Genomic DNA, 23,696 nt, shown 5'->3' with positions numbered 1-23,696 from the left:
TGACTTGAGCGTCGGAGTGTCTTTGCAGGTACCACCCCCATTGTTCCAGTCAAAGCGACCCGGCTCCAGCTCTGTCCGCGGGTTCCCGATCCACCCTTCAAACCGTACCTGAGACATCTCGTACAAATACGAAATTAAGAGATAATACACAAAATGACAAAAATGTCAATTTTTCTAATATGATGCGAAATGGAAAATAAAAAAATTATTTAAATAAATAAAAAACCTCAACAACGTTAGCACGTGTTTGAAATTTTGTAGCGTGTATATATATGATAAGAACAAAAGTTAATTAAAACTTTTGACAAATGACAATCAATTAAATTATTGATTGACTTTTTAAATAGACATACACTTTTGTGTACAAGATGTTTCTGGTACGGGTTGAGAGATGCATCGAGAACTTGCGGGTTGAGGCAGATGCCGGATCACTTGACTAGAGCAATGGGGGGAGGTACCTGCAAAGACACTCCGACGCTCAAGTCAGAATGGATCTAAGAGGTATAAGGTGTGATGAATGAATGAATACCTGGAGGGACCTGGGTCCTCTATTTATAGGTAATGGTAGTTATCTTATCTTATCTTGTTTGGCTAAGATAAGGGAGACGTTTGAATTCGAAAGTTGGTTAGGAGCTCTAGAGGACCGGTTCCGGGCCTTCTAGAAGGGCGAAGCGGGTCGGACCCGGGTAACCGGGTTCGGGGACCATTCCGGGCGTGGGATCCGTGGGTCGGATCCGTAACAGTTGCCCCCGGAGCGAGAGAGTGAGGGTGCTCGGTCTCATAGCTGGAGGAACCTTTTTCTCGCCGTTTGTGGTTTGGCAAGGAGATCATTTATTTGGTTTTTCCAGTCGAGGTCGAGGATTTGGGGAGTTCCTGGTCGTTTCATGGTCAGGCGAGGAGCACGTTGTTTGGGCGTCTCATCACGTGCCGGGTTTGATGACCGTTCTGAAGAAGGGCCCGGAGATCGGGTCTGGAACAGTTGTCCCCGGAGCATGAGAGTATGCTTTCTTGGTCTCAATGCTAAGTCGTTGGGGAGTCCGATTCTCTGTAGTTTGGGAGACTGTGAGGGGCCTGAAAATGGCGTAACATCATCCTGCATTTATTGGTAGGATGTTGGTCAGTCTTGCTTTCCGCAAGTTGGAAGACTGTCAGCTCATGCTTGTTTTGTGTGGCCTTTTTTGGGTCGTTATTGTGAACTTATTTTAGGCCTCTTGGTGGGCCGATTTCAAGACTTTGTTTATTTAGCTTATTTGGATTTCCGTTCTGTTGGCTTTGCGGGTGATCGATTCACGAGTCACTATTTTTGTTATTTGGATATCCGTTTTGTTATTTGGATATCTGTTTTATTGGCTTTGGGGTGATTGATTCCCGGGTAGCCGTTCACTTATTTGGATATCCGTGGGTAATCGATTCCCGTGTAGCCGTTTACTTATTTGGATATCTGTTTTGTTATTCGGATATCTGTTCTGTTATTTGGATATCTGTTTGTTGGCTTCTGGGTGATCGATTCTCGGGTAGCCTTTTCACTTATTTGGATATCCGTTTTATTATTTGGATATTCGTTTTGTTGGCTTCGGGGTAGTCGATTCCCGTGTAGCCGTTTGCTTATTTGGATATCCGTTTTGTTATTCGGATATCCGTTTTATTGGCTTTGGGGTGATCGATTTCCGGGTAGCTGTTCACTTATTTGGATATCCGTTTTGTTATTCGGATATCCGTTTTATTGGCTTTGGGGTGATCGATTCCCGGGTAGCCGTTCACTTATTTGGATATCCGTGGGTAATCGATTCCTGTGTAGCTGTTTGGATATCCATTTTGTTATTCGGATATCCGTTTGTTGGCTTCTGGGTGATCGATTCCCGTGTAGCCGTTTACTTATTTGGATATCCGTTTTGTTGGCCTCGGGATAATCGATTCCCGTGTAGCCGCGTTTGGTTTGTGCCGTCGGACGGGGCAATGCTTTTGAGAAAATGAATTTCCATTTATGGTTTGGGCCTCGTTAAAACCTCCCAATGTGGGTAAGAAAGAGTGCCCAGTAAGAAAATATACGATTAAACGACTTAAGCAATAAATGCAAGTAAAAAAGGCAAAATATAAAGGATAAAGAGATAGTCTTAAACGGCCTCAATCTTGTTGCTTTGGAAGGATGTTTCTACATATAGTAGCACCGTAAGTTGGTGGAATTTCAGGATCTTGGAAGCTTAGTCCCGTCTAGTCTTTCGAGCATGTAGGCTCTTTTTTCGATTACCGTCCTAATTTGGTAGGGACCCTCCCAGTTGGACGTGAGCATCCTTTCTCCGGGAGTGGGTGGACCGATATCGTTTTGTCGTAAGACGAGGTCTCCTGGTCCAAAGTCTCATCGTACCGTGCTGCCATTGTATCTTAGACTTATTCTTTGTTTTAGGGCTAGCTCCCGTAGGTGTGCTATCTCTTGACCTTGTCTGCAAGGTCCCACTCTGCCTTTTTGTCGTTTTCTCGCACGGTTCTGCACGGACTTTGGTCTTGGCATGCATCGAGGTCGGCGAGGAAGATACCTGCCGCATCTCGGGATCTCTTGCGGAGGGTCGAGCTAGTGTTCTCACACTCTACCGCGACTTTCCGGTCTCTGTGTATTGGGCCGATAGTGCCGTCATCGGCTTGGAACTTCATGAGTAAGAATTTGGTGAAGATGATCGCCGAGAGGTTGTTAATGGTCTTTCTCCCGAGGATGATGTTTGTAGGTGGTGGAGTTCTTGAGGATGACAAATTCGGAGAGGATGGTCTTTCTTTGGTTCCCGACTCCGATGGTGAGGGGAAGTGTGATGGTGCCGTCCGGTTGAAGGAAGTTATCCCCGAGCTCGGTTACCCCATTTTGGTGGGTTTGTAGGTTTTCGTTTTGGAGCCCGAGTTTGTCGAAGGATCCCCTGAAGAGGATGTTGGAATCTGCTCATGTGTCGAGTAGTATTCTTCTGACCAGCCCGGTTCCTATCTTTGCGGAGATAACGAAGGGGGCATCTTTCGCCGAGGTGCCGTATTGGCAGTCCTCGGGGGAGAATGTTATTGCATTATTGGTATGATTGTCGGGGTTTGGTTTCTTACTGCCAGGACCTTGAGGTTCTTTTTTAGTGCCGATTTCGACTTTTCCGGCTTATCCTTGCTTGTTATGACGTTGACGACTATGGTCGGGTCTGTTTCCGGACTTTTCCGAGGGGCTTGTCTTTGTGTCCTTGGGTTGCGTCCTTTCCTCTCTGGTGATCTGTCTCTTTCTGTGCGCTTTGACTCCCTGATGATTTTGGCGAACTCGGAGAGCTTGCCGTCTCGTATGGCTTGAAGTCGATGCAGTGCTGTGTTCTATGCTCGTATCCTCGGTGGTTGTCACAATGTAAATTCTTGTTGCCGCCTGTTCTTTCTTTAAGTGGTCGGGCCTTCGAAAGGACGCCTCGGTCAGCTATTTGGTGGTAGATCTCGGTGATGGGAGCTAACAAGAGGGTGTAATTTGAGCATTTGTCGGTTTGGAATATTCCTTTTGGTTTTCTCTTGGTGGGGTGTTTTGGCGAGGTGCCGTACTGCCGTTCTGCCGTTTATTGGCCGCCACGACTTGGCTCACCTCCTCATCGTTTATGTAATCCTTAGTGACGCTCTGAATCTCGTGCATAGTCTAGACTGGCTTCGCGGTGAGATACTTTCAGAAGTCCTCATTCATAAGTCCATTGGTCAGGCAGAGGCTCGCGACTGAGTCCGTGAGTCCGTCGACTGTCAGGTATTTTCTCGTAGATTCGTCTTGTCTTTGGGTAATTCCGAGCAAGCTAATGGGGTGTTTAGCTTTGGTGATTTTGATAGTGAACTGGGCCATGAACTTTCTGGTGATATCGTGGAAGCTGGCTATGGACCCGTTTGGGAGGGCGTTGAACCATTTGATCGTAGGGCCAGCTAAGGTTATCGAGAAGGCCTTACACCGGATCATGTCGGCGGCTCCTTCCAAGTTCATCCTGGCCTCGAAGGCCGTTAGGTGTTCCCGGGGATCGTTGGTCCCGTCCTATTTCATGTCAGTGGGCTTGTTGAAGTCCTTCAGGAGTTTGGCTCTCAAGGATTTTTCTGTGAACGGGATGGCTTCCATTATCACGTGCATGTTTCCTGCTCGTTTGGCCTCCCGATGGTGCCGTCGGTCGTCTTCTCCGCGTCGGTGTTTCGGGTCTAGGAAAATGTTGTGATCATGCTGTTTGCAGTGTTGTTGCTCAGGGGGCCTGGTGTTCCTGGTATCGCGATGAGATTAGGTCCTGGAGGTCGCTTGGCTTGTATGCTCCGGGTGGTACCGTTCTTTGGTTGTGACTCGGCCTTTGAGATTTTGCACCCTGAGGCACAACTCTTGGATTATCTGGACCGCCTTCTCTCCCAGGCCATCGGGTGGCCGGGCTTCAGTGGGAGGACGATTGTCCTCTCTTGGTTGTTGCTGGGTTGGGGTTGGTTGGCGATGTGCCGCGTTTATTATCCTCCCGTGGGTGGGAAGAGTGTTATCTTGGAGTTCAGGAGTTGGGCTTTGTGTGTTTGAGTTGGGGTGTCGGGTGGAGGATTGCTCTTCAAGGTTCTCCGTCATGCCGCCACGATTTGGCTGTCTCCCGTATCTGTGCAATAACCTTGAGAACTTTCTTGATCTATTGACTCCTGAGAGGTCTGAGCTTGGCCACGGTGGTAGCATTTAAGGAGGTTGTTCATGATGAGCTTCCTTATGAATTTTCAGTAAGGTCCGAAGGGGGATCATGGCGACAGAGTTGTCACAGGTGAGGCGGCGGATGACAGAGGTTTGGAACCTATTGTTGAAAGAGATGACCTCGTGGGTTTGGAGGAAGAGCTTGAAGAGTTCAAAAGAAGAAGCAACCTCGGTGGGCATGGAGCCGAAGTAGAGGGAGAAGATGGAGCCATGGCGCTTGGAGAGACGGATGAGGGAGTGGTGAATGAGAGGGTCCAAGAGGTGGAGGTGTCCCACTAAAGGGAGGCGAGACTTTGAGCTCAGAGGATTTGGAATTTCACCGTTGGAGTAGGACGAGGGTGCATAAAGAGTGTTATTACTAAGAAGGTAATTGCAAGTAACATTGTTCCTTTGGGATTTCGCCGTTGGAATAGGGCGAAGGTGTGTTATCGCTGCAAAGGTGATGTAAGTTAAGGAAACATTATTCCTTTGGGATTTCGCCGTTGGAGTAGGGCGAAAGGGTGCATAAACATGCAAAGGTGATACAAGTTAAGAAAACATTATTCCTTTGGGATTTCGCCGTTGGAGTAGGGCGAAGGTGTGTTATCCCTGCAAAGGTGATGCAAGTTAAGGAAACATTATTCCTTTGGGATTTCGCCGTTGGAGTAGGGCGAAAGGGTGCATAAACATGCAAAGGTGATACAAGTTAAGGAAACATTATTTCTTTGGGATTTCGCCGTTGGAGTAGGGCGAAAGTATGCATAAACATGCAAAGGTGATGCAAGTTAAGGAAACATTATTCCTTTTTGCTCTCAGTTACACGCAAGAAATCTGAGTTTGATGATTGCTCTTCTGGGTTATCCGCCATGCCGCCACAACGTTGCAAAGTTTCCACAGACGGCGCCAATGTACAAGATGTCTCTGGTACGGGTTGAGAGATGGATCGAGAACTTACGGGTTGAGGCAGATGCCGGATCACTTGACTGGAGCAATGGGGGGAGGTACTTGCAAAGACACTCCGACGCTCAAGTCAGAATGGATCTAAAAGGTATAAGGTGTGATGAATGAATGAATACCTGGAGGGACCTGGGTCCTCTATTTATAGGTGATGGTAGTTATCTTATCTTATCTTGTTTGGCTAAGATAAGGGAGACGTTTGAATTCGAAAGTTGGTTAGGAGGTCTAAAAGACCGGTTCCGGACCTTCTAGAAGGGCGAAGCGGGTCGGACCCGGGTAACCAAGTTCGGGGACCATTCCGGGCGTGGGTCGGATCCGTAACAATATGAAACTTAGGCTTCATTAAATTAACTTCTCAAGGCATTTCAATCCTTCTTAATTTAAGCAATCCTAAAGTACTTATCCGGTGAGTGTAAACCTTGAACTATGGCAAATGGCAAACCCATTTGTAAGATATATTGGATTACATAAAATAAACATAAAAAAGGAAGAAGAAACGTTGACTAAATATACACATGTTGTTGATTACTCAATCGGTCACATCTTATCTTATCAATGCAACAAATTTCGTATGAATTTTGGGGCATACATGTTCTATGCATGCAAATCAGTATGCATACTTTTTTTTTTTATGATATTTTTTAATTTAGTAGATCAATAATTAAATCGTGATGAATAAAATTTAAATAAAATTCGTTATTAATCGATGAATATAACTGAATATATAAAGTGAAATTCAAATTCTTAATACTTATTTAAACTAACTAGTGAATTAACTATTAGACTTAATTAAATTAATTATTAATAATTAATAAGCATACCTCATTCCAAGAACAATTTCAACATATATATTCTTGACTATTAGTTTGTTGGTCATCTACGCTAATGCATGAATATTGAATACATCGTACCTTGACTAAAATGCATGGAAAGAAGTGACTGGGTTGACTTTAATTCACATACTTTGACTCACACTATAAGAAACATTTCAAGTGTACTGGCGAGTACCGATACACCAGTTATTTTAACCGTTGATTTCAATTAATATATATTATATATATTTTTTATAATTTAGATCAACGGTTAAAACAACTGGTACACCGATACTCCCGGTGCACTTAAAATGTTTCCCACACTATATATAAGTTGGGTATGTATATGCTACATACATTAAGAAGCCTCAACAATTTTCCGTGAAATTAAGCACAACAATTAAGATATGGATGCAGTGACTTCTAATTATTATTATTATTATGCTTTAGTTTTTCTTTTAACATGCATTATAATCCATGTTTTAACTTCACTCATCAATGGAAGATCAAACCATAAACTTCCACCAGGTCCTTACCCTCGTCCCATAGTTGGAAACCTCTTTCAATTGGGTCAAAATCCTCACCGTTCGTTGAGCAACCTTGCAAAGATTCATGGCCCAATAATGACCTTAAAGCTTGGCCAAGTAACAACCATAATAATCTCTTCACCGGAAATGGCCAAAGAGGTTCTCCAAACCCATGATCATTCACTTTCTGATCGTCCCATTCCCCAATCCTTAACCGTCCTGGATCATGCTTATTATGGCATAGGGTTCTTACCCAATTCATCACCTCTCTGGAGATACTTGAGAAGAATATGCAACAATCAACTCTTCACAAACAAGGCTCTAGATGCAAGCAAATTCTTAAGGCAAAAGAAACTTAAAGAACTTCTCAATGATGTCTATCATAGTAGCCAAACCGGTGAAGCAATAGATATTGGTAAAGCGGCTTTCAAAACCGGGATTAACTTTTTATCAAACACTATTTTCTCCATAGATTTCGCTCAATCTATAAGTGATGCCGGAGATTACAAAGATATAGTGGTGAGTATCTTGAAAGCTACTGGGTCACCAAATTTGGCTGATTTTTTCCCATTGTTGAGGTTTATTGACCCACAAGGCATCAAAAGGAGCTATGGAATTTGCATTAGGAAGTTGTTTGTTCTCTTTGACAAGTTGATTGAGGAAAGGTTGAAGATGCGAGAAGGGGTGAATTATGCAACCAACAATGACATGTTGGATGCTTTGCTTGACATCTCCCAAGAAGAGGATAGCAAAGTCATGGACAAACAACAGATTAAACACTTACTCCATGTATGTTTTCTTCTCCCAACCTATTTAATTTACAATTAAAAATATTAGAATAAGTATTAAAATACGAAATAACCATTAAAACATATAATGACTAAATTTTAGTATATGTGTATAGTATTTTTGTTTAGGAAAAGTATAGGTAGACAATGAAAATACTAAACAATGTGAACAATGAATATATCGGATGTTCATTTTACTAGGTGTGCGGATGGTTATTCTAATATCAAGATTTAGGTAGGTAATTTAGAGGTGTAATGTGTTTTGATTTGATTGGTGGTTGTTTATATTGTTTAAAAAAATTATTGGTTACCTAGCATTTACCCGTTTGTTTAATTTATAGTCTAATTATAGGAATAAACTTTTCTTTGACTAATGGTCAAAACCAACATAATTAAAATAAATGAACACAATTGATTCTTTTGATTATATACAGAAATCTAACTAATAATTTTTAAAAGAATTACAAAATTAAAATTCAATTAGAAATTGAATAAAATTATAAATTCAAACTTCTAAAGAAATTAACTAAATCTAAATAAATGAATTATTTGGATGTGTTAAGTAAGAAGTAAGAACTCGTATACAATTATTTTTATATAAAGTTAACAGTTAAAAATAAATTAAATAATATGACAAATTTAATTAAATTATTATCTAATAATTTTTAATTATCAAATTTATATAAAAATAAATGCACATGAGTTTACACTTCAATAGATCAATACAGATAACTCAAAAAATGATTGTGTATTCTATTTTTTTAGCATTGAATTTTAACCAATAAGTATAACTATGCTTTTATATTATACAGGATTTATTTGTTGCCGGAACCGATACAACTTCATATTCATTAGAATGGGCAATGGCCGAGTTAATTCATAATCCAGATATTATGTCAAAGGCCAAAAAAGAAGTTGAAGAAGCTGTTGGAATTGGAAACCCAGTAACAGAATCAGACATTGCAACACTCCCTTACTTGCAAGCAATAATAAAAGAAACCCTACGCTTGCACCCACCAGCACCACTCTTGCTTCCAAGAAAAGCTAAGGTTTCTGTGGAACTCATCAATGGCTACACCATTCCAAAGGGTGCAAACATCATGATCAATGTGTTTGCCATTGGTAGGCATCAAGAAACTTGGGAAAATCCAACTCTGTTTTCACCAGACAGGTTTATGGGAACAAATGTTGATGTTAAGGGAAAGGATTTTCAGCTGACACCATTTGGAAGTGGTAGAAGAATTTGTCCCGGGTTGCCATTGGCTATGAGGATGTTGCATTTGATGTTGGGAACTTTGATTAATACTTTTGATTGGAAGCTTGAAAATGGTATGAAACCTAAAGAAATGAACATGGAGGATGTTATTGGAGGAAATGCCCTTAGAAAGAAAGATCCATTGAGAGTTATTCCAGTCAAAATTATTAATTAAATAAAACAAATTAGCCTGCCAGAATACCTGTCTTGTTTATTGTAAGATAGTTAATTACTCTGTAATGTTTGTAATCTTAAATAAGTGTTCATGTGGCTGAGGCATGTAGAGAGAAAACTACTAAGTACTATTGTATGTGAAATAGTGGAAAACTTCTAGAATGAATTAACTTTTAAATTTATTATCTACAAATTTATCTAAATACATCAAATTATCTGTATCAATCGATTGTAGGATCCTTACAATATGTTATCTTGACTAGACTCGAAATTGCATATTCAGTTACTAAAGTCAGTCAATACCTGCAAAACTCTTTAGTCACCTATTAGAAATGTGTGAAGAGGATTTTAAGATATTTGGCTGGCACGATTACTTATGGCATCATTTTTTATCTATGTACTACCTGGTGTTTGTTTGCTTTTTTAGATTTCGATTGGGGCTCGGACTTAGATGATTTCCTCCTCATCTTTGTATTGATTTTATAGTATTATGTATTTTTTTTTTTTTTTGTTTTTATTCTTGTTAAGAGAATAAAATAAAAAGAAACTTAAAAAGGTAAAACAAGAAAGGAAAGATAAATAAGAAAAAAAAGAAGAAGATGATGATAATGATGAAAAAAAAGCAGAAGATGAGGAGGAGAAATATGAAGAATTTTGAATTATATAAAATTTATCAGTACAAATCCACCGAAAATTCTTAAACAATATACATAAATGTCTTAGTTTTACACCGAAATTTGCTACAATTATACAAAATTATTTTCTTTAATGCTGCATTTTTTTTCTTTTTTTTCTTTCTTTATTTTAGTTAAATAAATGTAAGTTTATCCTTTTCCAAGTAAATTTGCAACATTATGTTGTTTTTTTCTTTTTTGTTTGATTTTTTTATTTTTATTCATGTTAAGAGAGTAAAACAAGAAATAACTTGAGAAGATAAAACAAGAAGTAAAATATGAATACGAAAAAGAAGAAGAAGAAGATGCTGATGATGATGAAAAAAAAAAGAAAAAATAGCAGCAGAAGATGACGGAGGAGGAAAAGGAAGAGTTTTGAATTATGCAGAACCTATCAATACAAATGCACTGAAAATTCTTAAATAATACACATAAATATCTTAGTTTTACATCGAAATTTGCTGCAAATACACAAAAATATCTTCTTTGATGCAGAACTCCTACATTACATTCAATTCAAACTATCAACGATGAACAGCAATTTTCCCAAACAAAACAATATTATTCACCTACCGAATCATAAACTACTAACGAAAATATTAACTAGAATTGAACTATACACCTCAGCCACTTGATTGGATTCAAAATAATAATCCACTTTGTTCTAGTTCAATTGATAATCTGAAATTGAGTTATTCATTATATTCAACAACGAGATAATTGTTCAAAACTAATTTCAGAGCTTGATTTAAAAAACGTAGACAACAAAGAAAATCGCAAAAAACGAGAAAAGAGAACGCAAAGAACGAACGAAGAGAAATGCATAGATAGAAGAGAACGTAGATAAAAAGAAGTTGAGAAAATTCGAAAAAGGAAACAAAATCCTTTCGAAAAAGCAGTTATATATTCGCGCGTTGATTGAAAAGATGGTTAGATAGTAGCGTGTGAGGTGAATTAGGTTAAAGAGACTTGTACGGACTTGTATGTGTAAATGACTTGTATGTGGAGAATATTTCTAATAAAAAAAACAATTTGAGAGCCATTTGGTAAATGAACAATAATAGAAAAAAATTGTGTGTAAAAAATAAACCAAGATAAATTTGATGCAATGTGATGTGTGACACCAGAATCAATGATCCAAGTGTTCAAAAATGAATTTTGATTTGAAAAATTATTAGCAATAGAAAAAATACTGAAAGAACAAAAATAATGAATAGTTAGACTTGACAAAAGTCAAAATTGATTTGAAGGACATAATTTTTTATTGGAAGAGTGGTTGTTTCTGGTTTTACAATCGGAGGATAAGTTTCAGCCTTTTTCAGAAGTACCATGAGAGAAGAGTATTGTACTGACAAGATATCTAAAAAAAGTGATGAAATTATTGGTGTGTCCTTTTTTCTTGACTTAAGGCAGAATATGGAGGTAAGGGGGCAACGACAGTGTTAATTGAAGAATGATTACTCATTGTGGAAGAAAGTTTAAGGGGTTTTAAAATCGAGTTAATAGTCAATTTCGTCCCTGAAAGATAACTCGATCTCCATTTTCGTCTCCGAAAGTCAAAATTAATCAAAATCATCCTCCAAAGATACCTTACCTGATCACGTTCGTCCTTCCGTCATCTTCCTAGCTGAGTTGGCAAACGTCTGCTGACGTGGGCCGTTAACTGCCAAGGTGAAAAATGCCAGGCTGTAGCATGTTGTTGCTGACAAGATAACTCTTGTTTAAGACGTCAAATTAGTCCCTGGAGTGGATAAACCCTAATCCCAATTTGAACGATAAATACATCACCGTGAACACATGCATCACACGACAGATAAGTCAGTCCCTTTGCCACATCCAAGATTATGCTCTTCCTTTGAGGCCAAGTCTGCGATTTCTTCAACTTTTGCTGCTCACTGACCAGAAACAGATGGTCTTCAAGGTTTCCATTCGACATGTAATCATAAACCAAAAACCTCTGGCTTCCCTTGTCATTAAATTTTTCATCATCATCATCCACTACACAACAGCCTCGAAGAGGCACCAGATTCTGGTGCTTCAGGTTGCTAATAATCTCCACCTCATTACAAAACTCCACATCCCCTTTAAAATCAGATTCCAAGATCCTCTTAACCGCCACGACCAAACCATCGGACAAAACCCCCTTGAAAACAAGCCCAAATCCACCCCTGCCAATGAAATTCTTGGTTGAGAAATTATTAGTAGCCTTCTCAAGCTCATCAATCTTGAACCAAATAGACCCCGTATTCGGCCTCAACCTACGCCTAGACCCTTGTTCCTCAGGATCAAAATCAAATTCATCATTATTAAGCTTCTTCCTCCTAACCTTCCTATCATACCAAACATAAACCCCTAACAAACAAGACAACTAACAAAGCAACACCAGCGCCAGTTAACCCAAAAACCAAACCCTAGTAACTTTTCCCACCAGAACCACCACCCTGTGGGTAAAGTGACATACCAAAGATGCAACTCATGGCACCATTGCTTTCAGGTCCATACTGATTCACAAACGCAGCAGCATATAGAATAGTAAATTTGAAACAATTTTCAGAGTGAGAAGCATTACCATCAATGGAGACAAGTTTATGCTGCACCTGAAACCCCGCAGTAAGACACACATCACATAGTGAAAGATCAGTGAGGTCTTGTTTGCAACTAGTATCAAGAGGCGTGATTTGACCAAGCTTCTTGTTCCAATCTTTTAGTTAGGGTTTCAATTCCTGCGTTGACGTTTTGGGACATGACGAACTAGTGAGGGTCAAAGCACAAGTCAACAAGGTTGTTTTGGAGAGACAGAGCTGAGACTGGAAATCATGGACGCATGAGGTTGAGGTTTCAAGGTTTGGAAAGTTGAAATTTATAGTTGCTTTAAGGTACTGCGCGAACCCTATTCCGATTAGAGATAAGAACGAGGTGCAACAGTTGCTCAAGTTTGGTGATAAAGAGTGGAAATTCTCACATGCTGAAGGGTTCCATGGAACTCTCTTAACATAGCTGAAGTCGATGGGGGCATGTTGAAGAAGAAGAAGGAGAAGGTGAAGGTGAAAGGGCTGCCATGGTGAAAGACAGAGCGATGGTTGATATGACACGGGGGTAACGCATTGCAACGTTTGAATCCCTCCTCTGAAGACAAAACGGCGACATTTCAACCCTAGGAGTGCTTTCTACCGAAACGACGTCGTTTTTGTTCTCTGCCACCTTGACAGTTAACGGTCTACGTCAGCGGACGTTTGCCAACTCAGCTAGGAAGATGACGGAAGGACAAACGTGATCAGATAAGGTATCTTTGGAGGAAGATTTTGATTAATTTTGACTTTCGAAGACGAAAATGGAGATCGAAATAACTTTTAAGGACGAAATTGATTATTAACTCTTTTAAAATCTGAATTGGTTAGTTTATCCATAAATGTTAGCAAAACTCAAACCCATATACAAAGAATATGTAAAAATAAAGTTGTGTTATATATCTTTTGATTAAAAAAATAATAAAAATAAAACTAAATATATAAACTAAAATTATAATCTAATTAAATTTTGTTAGATTAACTATAAACTATAATTATAATCAAATTAAATTTTGTTAGATTAAATTTATAGGTCGATGTAAATTTTTTTTATTGTTATTATAGACTAAAGTGAAAGAACAGGTTAATAGTTGCAACTTCAAGGTTGGTAGCAAAAGTAAATGTTAGTTGTAAATCTAGGGACATAGTGCATATATATGAAACGTAGCCTTTCCTTAAATTAACTTTTCAAGGCTTTCAATCCTTCTTAATTTAAGCAATACTAAAGTACTTATCTGATGAGTCTAAACTTTGAACTATGTCAAATGGTAAACCCACGCGCAAGTGAAAGATATATTGGATTGCATAAAATAAACAAGAATTACTGAATCAGGATAGCAGAAAATTAAAATAAAATAAAAAAGATTAACATTGACGAAAGATACATATGTTGTTGATTACTCAATCGTTCAAATCTTGCCAATGCAATAAATTTTGTATTAATTTTGGTGCAATCATTTTCTATGCATGCAATTAGCATGCATACCTGATATGTGGAACATGCATGTCAAAGGCAAACGACAATTTCAAACATATATATTCTTAATTGAGTTAAAAAATAATACCACTCATACTATCCAGAATAATCATTCGGATATTAGGGATAATAAACATCTCATCCTAAAAATTTAAACTGATTTTGGGGTGCTAATAAAAAAAGATAACACTAATAATTATATCTCTAATACTTTCCTAAACCTCCATTGTACACATTATACAAATATTCCATTGACTTTTTATATTTTCTCTTCTTAATTAGCTGCACTCTTTATTGATTATTTAACAAAATTCATTTAATTTATCTCTAGCTGTAAACGCTCATACAAAGGGTGTATTTTTTTTGTGACTAATACAAAGGGTGTATGATGTTAGGAGATTATTTAATTTTCTAATTTATTTGTGGACAATACATATATTAATTATAATCACAAATTATGCTATTTTAAATTAAATGACTTATATAAAGGTGATTTCATTTATTGTTATAAATGCTAAATTGAATAAGTCATTATTACTTTTGATTTGGAATTAAATGAGAATAAAACCGGATATTATTTTTGTTCTTTAGATAATTATCTTTTGGATTTTAGATATGTTATCTTTTGGACTTTAGATACTATTTTATTTGGGCTTTAGGGTTTAATGGGTGCTATACTCAAATATAAATAGGCCTTAAAGGTTTCGGTCCCCAAAATACCAAAGCCGCTTTTATTGCTCTTTTCCCATCAAAAGAGTCCATACTGATTCACAAACGCAGCAGCATATAGAATAGTAAATTTGAAACAATTTTCAGAGTGAGAAGCATTACCATCAATGGAGACAAGTTTATGCTGTACTTGAAACCCCGCAGTAAGACACACATCACATAGCAAAAGATCAGTGAGGTCTTGTTTGCAACTAGTATCAAGAGGCGTGATTTGACCAAACTTCTTGTCCCAATCTTTTAGTTAGGGTTTCAATTCCTGCGTAGACGTTTCGGGACATGACGAACTGGTGAGGGTAAAAGCACAAGTCAACAAAGTTGTTTTGGAGAGACAATGAATTGAGCTGAGATTGGAAATCATGGACGCATGAGGTTGAGGTTTCAAGGTTTGGGAAGTTGAAATTTGTAGTTGCTTTAAGGTACTGTGCGAACCCTATTTCGATTAGAGATAAGTGCGAAGTGCAACAGTTGCTCAAGTTTGATGATAAAGAGTGGAAATTCTCACATGCTGAAGGGTTCCATGGAACTCTCTTAACATAGCTGGAGCCGATGGGACATGTTGAAGGAGAAGAAGGAGAAGGTGAAGGTGAAAGGGCTGCCATGGTGAAAGACAGAGCGATGGTTGATATGACACGGGGGTAACACATTGCAACGTTTGAATCCCTCCTCTGAAGACAAAACGGCGACATTTCAACCATAGGAGCACTTTCTACCGAAACGACGTCGTTTTTGTTCTCTGCCACCTTGACAGTTAACGGCCCACGTCAGCGGACGTTTGCCAACTGATAGATGATAATTGCTCGATGGTGTAGATTTTCTCTATTAGAAATAATAATTTCGTTGTAAGCATAGCTCCAAACCAACAAACAATTCTCACATAAAAAATTTGAGTTGTCACATGTACAAACCCCAATAAGAATTAACCAAAGTATTTAGACTCTGGGTCGTCTCACAAGAAATTGCAATGAAATGGTCAATTATTGGCTATGAAGGGGCAAAGGGGTTTTGTTTATAAAAGGGCAAGAAACGTAAATAACAAGAAGGTAAAAGAACAATTAACTAATAAAAGAAATGAAAAGTACTCTTGGCTAAGACTTAGGTAATTGAGATCACCATCCTTGTCAACAACCCAAACATTGATAATTATGAGGAACCAACCCATTAAGTCTACTTCCCAAAAGCCTTAAGTACGTAATGTCTACTCCTAAACTTGAAGTACGTCAAATAGATTTGATCACATCAACCCATAAGTCCCAACCTATCTACTAATTAACTTAGTAGTGGGTTAGTGTCAATGGGTATCAAATTGATCACCAAGGGTTCTCAAATCACCAAATCCATTATACCCAATGACTCAAGTTTACCCAATTCCCTTAGCCTAGGCCAAGAGTAAAGAAAACTACTCAAGAACTAAAGAAAACATTTAATCAAACATCTAGAGTGCAATAAAACCAAACATCATAAATTGCAAGAATAATAAAATCTACCAACTACCAATTGCAAGGAAAGTAAATCACAACTCAATTCAACAATTAAAAGAACATCAAACATTAAATTGCTTTAAAGAGATCCAAATCCAACATGAGTCCATGAACATAAAAGAAGCATAAAAGTAAAATTAATATCACAAACTAAGAGAATGAAAGTGTAGAAGCAAGAAATCATAAAGAAAACAAGATAAAAAGATGAGATTGAAACTAGATCTAAGATGAAATTAACTCTAGAAACTCTAATTCTAGAGAGAAGAGGGAGCTTCTCTCTCTATAAACTAACCTACATGATGCTATATTACAAACAATTGCTCCCCCTTTGCTTGGACTTCAATTCTGCATGAAATACACTCAGAAACAAGTTGGATTTGGGCCTGGGCAGCTCAGAAATCACCCCAGTGTTTTGTCTTTAAGTGGGTCACGTGAGAGTATCGGCGCGTACGCGCCATTTGCGCGTGCGCGTCGATTGGCTGTTTCTTCATCCACGCGTATGCGGCATGTACGCGTGCGCGTCCTTATGTGAAATCACTTCTGCGTGTGCGCGCCTTGTACGCGTGCGCGTCTCTATGCAAAACCACTTTTGCACGCGCGCGCCTCGTACGCGTGCGCGCTCATTGATGCATTCCCAATCTTTGTTTCTTCATGCATTCTCCACTTTGTATGCTTTTCTCCTCATTTCTTCCATCCAATACTTGCCTTATGAACCTGAAATCACTCAACAAACACATCAAGGCATCGAATGGAATTAAAGTGAATCAAAATCACCAATTTAAGGGCCTAAAAACTATGTTTTTACACTTAGGCACAATTCAAGGGAGAATTACAAAACCATGCTATTTCATTGAATAAATGTGGGAAAAGGTGATAAAATCCCCTAAAATAAGCACAAGATAAACCATGAAGTCGGGGTTTATCAAATCTCCCCACACTTAAACTAAGCATGTCCTCATGCTAAAATCAAGAAAGAAGCAAAGGGTATCAATATTTATTCAATGCAAACTAACTAAATGCAATCTATCTATATATGAATGCATCCACTTGGTCAAAATAAATCAATTTCCAAGAATACATATACAAACACAAGGGCTAAGGTAATAGCAATCAAATCAACCCACAATTGAATTGAATCATTGAAAGATTTTACAAACTTGCAAGAAAAGATGATCATGGGTGGAAACATGTAATTGAGCGATCGAACCCTCGCCAGATGTGTATCCGCTCTAGGCACTCAAGTGTATGGGGTTGATTCACTCAATTCTCCCCTAATCATGCTTTCCAAGATATGTTTTTCATTTAACAATCAACAATTGCTTTATGCATGCATACAAATATCATGAGGGCTTTCCCATAGGTTGTAATGGGGCTAGGGTCAAGGTAGGATGCATATGGTCAAGTGAGCTTGAAATTTGAATCTTTGATTAATTTAAACTTCCCACCTAACCTATGACAACCTATACAATTCTAAACAAACCTAGCTATCCATTCTTCACTTTTTCACACACTCATGCATTCCCTTTTGATCACCACACATATGCATTGATTATTATTGAACTTCACTTTGGGACACTTTTGTCCCCTTTTTATTGCAAATTTTCTATTATATATATATATATTAACTAAAATATATACATGAACATCAATGCATATGGTTTACACATGATTAATACATGAGTATGTACCCAATTCCAAAATTTTTTTTTCAACAAAAACATACACACTTTTATCTCTACCCAATGTACCCAACTTTCCCAAAATCAAATGATGAACATTCTCACTAGCCTAAGCTAATCAAAGATACAAATTAAGGACATTTTGTTTTTCACTTAGGCTTGTAATGTGCTTCAATTAAGAATAAGTGGGTTAAGCATAGGCTCAAAATTGGCTAGCAATGGAAGATAAAAGGTTGGCTATTTGGGTAAGTGAGCTATTTGAACAATGGCCTCAATCATATAAATGCATGTATACACAAGTAATGGACATAAAGAATCAAACAAATCAAATATTACAATCATAGGAAGAGAATAATGCACACAAGAATGAAAGTAAGTGGTTATGTATGATGTAACCACACAATTAGGCTCAAATCTCACATGCTTGTGTTCTTAGCTCAAAACAAGATCCACAAAGTATATAATTCAAACAAGTTCTAAAAAAAATTTTTTTTCAATCAATAGGGGTGCCCTATAGATAAAATCCTTGGAAAATATCATGATTTTGACTAAGCTTATTATATACATATGCAAAATGAGAAAATGCAACTAAAAATCCTAAAATGAAATACAAAAGTGTTGGATTAGAAACTTGTCACCAAAAAATGCCGAGCGGTCGGACGACCTCCCCACACTTAAAAGTTTGCACCGTCCTCGGTGCATCCAAAGATGAGCAAAGGGGGTACAGTGACTTTCCTAGTTGCTACCTTCAGCAGGTAGGTCAACCGATGCTGCGTATTCTTCTCCCGCTTCTATTTTGCTTATGATGACTCATCCTGAACATAGAAAACAGGAGATAATAAGACAAGTAAATGCACAAGCAAGGAAGCATGGATTGTTGGAATGAGGTAAATCACTAGAATTGAGTGAGCGAATTACTGTGACATTAATAAAAAATAAGTGTGTGGGTCCTAACTTACATGCGGTTTAGAACTCACACTCTAGTATTTAGAAATCATGTCACAATTATACAAAGGAAGACACACATTTCACTCATTCTAGTGTGCTTGAAATACTTCGAAAGACTTGTAGGTTAAGTCAACCACACAAGTAGTGAAGAGGCATGAAAGCATTCAAGCAATTAATCAAGCAATTGTGAAACTGGATAATGCATGGACATTGATTGATGTGTAGGTAGACTTAGTGAACAAAATGGTATATGAAACTCACACAACAATCAATGACACCTATTGAAGTTGTTGCAACACCTAAGTGACATAGAGGTGAAACACATGGATGTTATGGGACTTAGAAAAAAGAAGATAGAAGTGGAAATCAATCACATAGCAAGCATGGCCCACAAAGCTTTACAAAGCTCAAAAATATGTCACTAGGTAAGCTTTCGATCCAATTTCACAATTCTACAATCTCAATGCATGAAATAAGTGATGTGAATAAGGGTAAACCATAAACAAGCATCACCTAAAAAAATGCATTGATAATGTACAATTGCCTAACAATAGATGATGAATGCATGGTGGCCAAAACATGCGATTCAAAAGAGTTAAGAAGCTTAAAGGCAATGTAACATTCACTTGGTGCTCACAAATGTTAAACATGAAAATTCAAAACCAAGTAATAAATTGCAACCTCAAAAAAGGAATCCAACAATGACAATAACAACAATGATGTTAAACTAACATCCTATTAGTAATAAGCAATAGTAAACAGTAAACAAGATTAGTAATCCAACACTTATAATGGAAAACAAAAATTAAACTAACTAACTAACTAAAAGAGATGGTGTTACATGATGCTTGGTAGTGTTGGATGATGTTTGAAGGGTGGAAAGAGAAGAGAAGAAGGAAAGGAATGGAAAGAAGAGAAGAAAAGAAGGTGAGTAAAACAGGGCAATCCACGCGTGCGCGTCATGTGCGCGTAAGCGTGGATTGATGAAATGGAAGCGACGCATACGCGCGGCTGACGCGTACGTGTGCATGGTAAAGCAGAGAGTTGACACGGACGCGCAAGGTATGCGTGCGCGTGCCTTGGGGTACAAAGTTGGCACACTTCAGGCACAACTATCGGGTGAATGTATGGGAAGTGGAAAAATTCAATCCACGCGTACGCGTACATGACATGTGCGCGTGGATGGCCGAAAATACTTGGGCACGCGTACGTGTGGAGTGCGCGTGCGCGTGGATGGTGCTCTATTTTTCAAAATTTTTCTATATTTTTGCACCAAACCAAGCATTCCAAACCTCCAAACAGCTACCAAAACATCATAAAACCTTATTTAACCTACTAGATTCCCAAATAAACTCAACTAAGCAATCAAAACAAGGAATTAAACATATTTTACTAACATTTACAAAAGAGAAAATGAAAAGATGTTACCATGGTGGGGTGTCTCCCACCTAGCACTTTTGTTTATTGTCCTTAAGTTGGACTTATGGGGAGCTCCTCATCAAGGTGGCTTGTGCTTGAATCTATCCTTGAACATCCACCAATGCTTGGACTTCCATTGTACTTCATCATTCAAAGTTAATAACTCCAAGCTTTGATGAAGTTCTTCACAAACCACGGGCTCCCAAAGTTGATCTTCCTTGTGCGATCTGGGATCCCACACTTTGTTTTCACACCCGTCCTTGAGTTGATCATGGTGATTCCCTCCGGGTGGCAAGAGAGATGAATTCTCATGGAAGTACCAAACTATCCTCCTAGACCCATTCAATTGAGCACTACACTAATCCATGCTCCTCAATTTTGAGCTTCCAACCATAATGAGCCTAGACTTACAACGCCAACCACTAAACATCCTCCTTTTACGCTTAATTCCACAAAGCGCCCTAAGTTGGCTATCCGTCTCAAGCAAACCATATTCAAGTAGGATAATAAAGTTGAGAGTTAGAAGTTTTACCCACTCAAATGAATGATTAGATGACAACTTAGGTGGAGGAGTTCCCAATGATCTTGACAAGGCGCGCTCTACTCCCGTCCATCCTCTCCTAGAGGCTTCCACCACTTGGCAAGGTTCTTCAAGTTTTACCTCTTGCCAAGCTTCCTCAAGTTCAAGTTCTTCTTCACCAATGTCCTCTAGCTCTTCCCCATCACTCAAATCATAAGTAGGAGGCTGAGTAAAATCTACCTCATCATCAATTCCAAGTATAGTGGGGAAGGATTCTTCAAATTTAAAAGGATCATATGTTGATGCGGAGTCATCATAAATAGGAGGGCCTATTACTTGGGACACTTCTTCCAATTCTTCAATCACATTGTGCCTTGGAGGTTGTGCACTCTCCCCCTCAACATCAACTTCGAACTCCATGGAAGAAGGCTCTTCAAATTGTGCTTCCTCTATGTACTCAACATATCCTAAGGCTCCAACCACTACTTCCTCTTGTTCAATAATCGCTACCTCCTCCTCTTGTTGCATTTCTTGCTTTAACTCCTCTTCTTCACCTTGGAGCTTCAAGTTCACTCCCTCACTAAGCTCCTTGGTTGCTTCTCCACATTCAACAATGGGAGTGCTTTGATCGCATAGGCTTAGGCGGGATGAGACTATGTTGTCAATGGCTTCTACCATGATAGCCATTTTCACTCTTAACTCTGCAAACTTCTTTTCATCCTCCTCTTGTCGCCTTAAGATATGAGATTCAAGATCTCTCAATTCCAACATGGGGGCTTCATTGGGAGGTGATGGTGGAAGAGAAGGTTCATTGTTTGAGGGAAGGTTGTTGTAATTGGAAGGCGGTTCATATTGGTGAAATTCTTGAGGTGGTGTATGTGGACTTTGTGGTTCTTGGGAGTATTGGTGTTGGAATGGTGGTAACTCTAAGTATGGTTCATATGGTGGTTAGTATGGTAGGTATGGGTTAGGATAATATGGAGGTGAATGGTGGTATGAGGCTTGTGAGTATGGTGGAGGGCTATATTGAGGAGGGGGTTCATATGTATGTGGTGGTTGTGGTTGACAATCACAATAAGGGTCATCACATACATTAGATTGGTGTGCATTAGGATAAGGAGTATACCCATAAGAATCCGAAGAGTAGTCATGTTGGGGTGGCGCTTGGACGGCTCGGGTGGCAATAAATGCCCTTTGGTCGTCGCGCATCTCTGTGAGGATAGTAGTCATGTCTCCAATCACTCTTACCAAACCTTGATCTCCAATTCCTTGATGCATGTTATCATTGTAAATTTCATCTCCTACAACATAGTTTGAATCACACTCATAGCCAAAGTGATGAGAATTCATGGTGATAAGAGAAAACAAAAACAAATTCTAACAAGAAACAAAGAAAATAAAAGAGAAAATAAAAACAAGTATTAATAAGAAACAAAGAGAACAAAATCCTAAAACTAACAAAAACAAACAAACAAACCAAAAATCAAGCTATTCACAATATATACAATAGCCAATAACATAGCACCATTGCAACTCCCCGGCAACGACGCCATTTTGATAGATGATAATTGCTCAATGGTCTAGATTTTCTCTAGCAGAAATAATAACTTCGTTGTAAGCATAGCTCCAAACCAACAAACAATTCTCACATAAAAAATTTGAGTTGTCACATGTACAAACCCCAATAAGAATTAACCGAAGTATTTAGACTCCGGGTCGTCTCACAAGGAATTGTAATGAAATGGTCAATTATTTGCTATGAAGGGGCAAAGGGGTTTTGTTTATAAAAGGGCAAGAAACGTAAATAGCAAGAAGGTAAAAGAACAATTAACTAATAAAAGAAATGAAAAGTACTCTTGGCTAAGACTTAGGTAATTGAGATCACCATCCTTGTCAACAACCCAAACATTGATAATTATGAGGAACCAACCCATTAAGTCTACTTCCCAAAAGCCTTAAGTACGTAATGTCTACTCCTAAGCTTGAAGTACGTCAAATAGATTTGATTACATCAACCCATAAGTCCCAACCTATATACTAATTAACTTAGTAGTGGGTTAGTGTCAATGGGTATCAAATTGATCACCAAGGGTTCTCAAATCACCAAATCCATTATACCCAATGACTCAAATTTACCCAATTCCCTTAGCCTAGGCCAAGAGTAAAGGAAACTACTCAAGAACTAAAGAAAACATTTCATCAAAGATCTAGAGTGCAATAAAATCAAACATCATAAATTGTAAGAATAATAAAATCTACCAACTACCAATTGCAAGGAAAGTAAATCACAACTCAATTCAACAATTAAAAGAACATCAAACATTAAATTGCATTAAAGAGATCTAAATCCAACATGAGTCCATGAACATAAAAGAAGTATAAAAGTAAAATTAACATCACAAACTAAGAGAATGAAAGTGTAGAAGCAAGAAATCATAAAGGAAACAAGATGAAAAGATGAGATTGAAACTAGATCTAAGAAAAAATTAACTCTAGGAACCCTAATTCTAGAGAGAAGAGGGAGCTTCTCTCTCTAGAAACTAACCTACATGATGCTATATTACAAACAATTGCTCCTCCTTTGCTTGGACTTCAATTCTGCATAAAATATACTCAGAAACAAGTTGGATTTGGGCCTGTGCAGCTCAAAAATCACCCCAGCGTTTTGCCTTTAAGTGGGTCACGTGAGAGTATCGGCGCGTACGCGCCATGTGCGCGTGCGCGTCGATTGGCTGTTTCTTCATCCGCGCGTATGCGGCATGTACGCGTGTCGCGTCCTTATGTAAAATCACTTCATCGCGTGCGCACCTTGTACGCGTGTGCGTCCCTATGCAAAACCACTTTTGCGCGCGCGCGCCTCGTACGCGTGCGCGCTCATTGATGCATTCCCAATCTTTGTTTCTTCATGCATTCTCCTCTTTGTATGCTTTTCTCCTCATTTCTTCCATCCAATACTTGCCTTATGAACCTGAAATCACTCAACAAACACATCAAGTCATCGAATGGAATTAAAGTGAATCAAAATC

At 38.5% G+C, this 23,696-nt stretch overlaps 1 protein-coding gene and 1 pseudogene across 1 annotated transcript; one reads left to right on the top strand and one right to left on the bottom strand.

Annotated features, from left to right (window-relative positions):
* On the top strand, positions 6,808–9,372 carry LOC107643194 (geraniol 8-hydroxylase). Its single transcript, XM_016346775.2, has 2 exons — positions 6,808–7,751; positions 8,563–9,372. Exons 1-2 carry the CDS (start codon positions 6,843–6,845, stop codon positions 9,178–9,180), a joined length of 1,527 nt encoding a protein of 508 aa, XP_016202261.1. The 5' UTR covers positions 6,808–6,842; the 3' UTR covers positions 9,181–9,372.
* Positions 11,568–15,312, bottom strand: LOC107640292 (annotated as a pseudogene).

The sequence above is a fragment of the Arachis ipaensis genome, chromosome B05, assembly GCF_000816755.2.
Source record: "Arachis ipaensis cultivar K30076 chromosome B05, Araip1.1, whole genome shotgun sequence".
Classification (NCBI taxonomy): Eukaryota; Viridiplantae; Streptophyta; class Magnoliopsida; order Fabales; family Fabaceae; genus Arachis; species Arachis ipaensis.
The sequence above is the reverse complement of the archived record's forward strand: the minus strand, read 5'-3'. Positions and strand labels throughout refer to the sequence as shown.

What these genes read in the sequence shown, in the direction of transcription:
- LOC107643194 (XM_016346775.2), top strand. Translation starts at nt 6,843, where the DNA reads ATGGATGCAGTGACTTCTAATTATTATTATTATTATGCTTTAGTTTTT. An exon ending in AGATTAAACACTTACTCCAT is followed by an intron (nt 7,752 to 8,562) that starts GTATGTTTTCTT and finishes TATATTATACAG; the next exon opens with GATTTATTTGTTGCCGGAAC.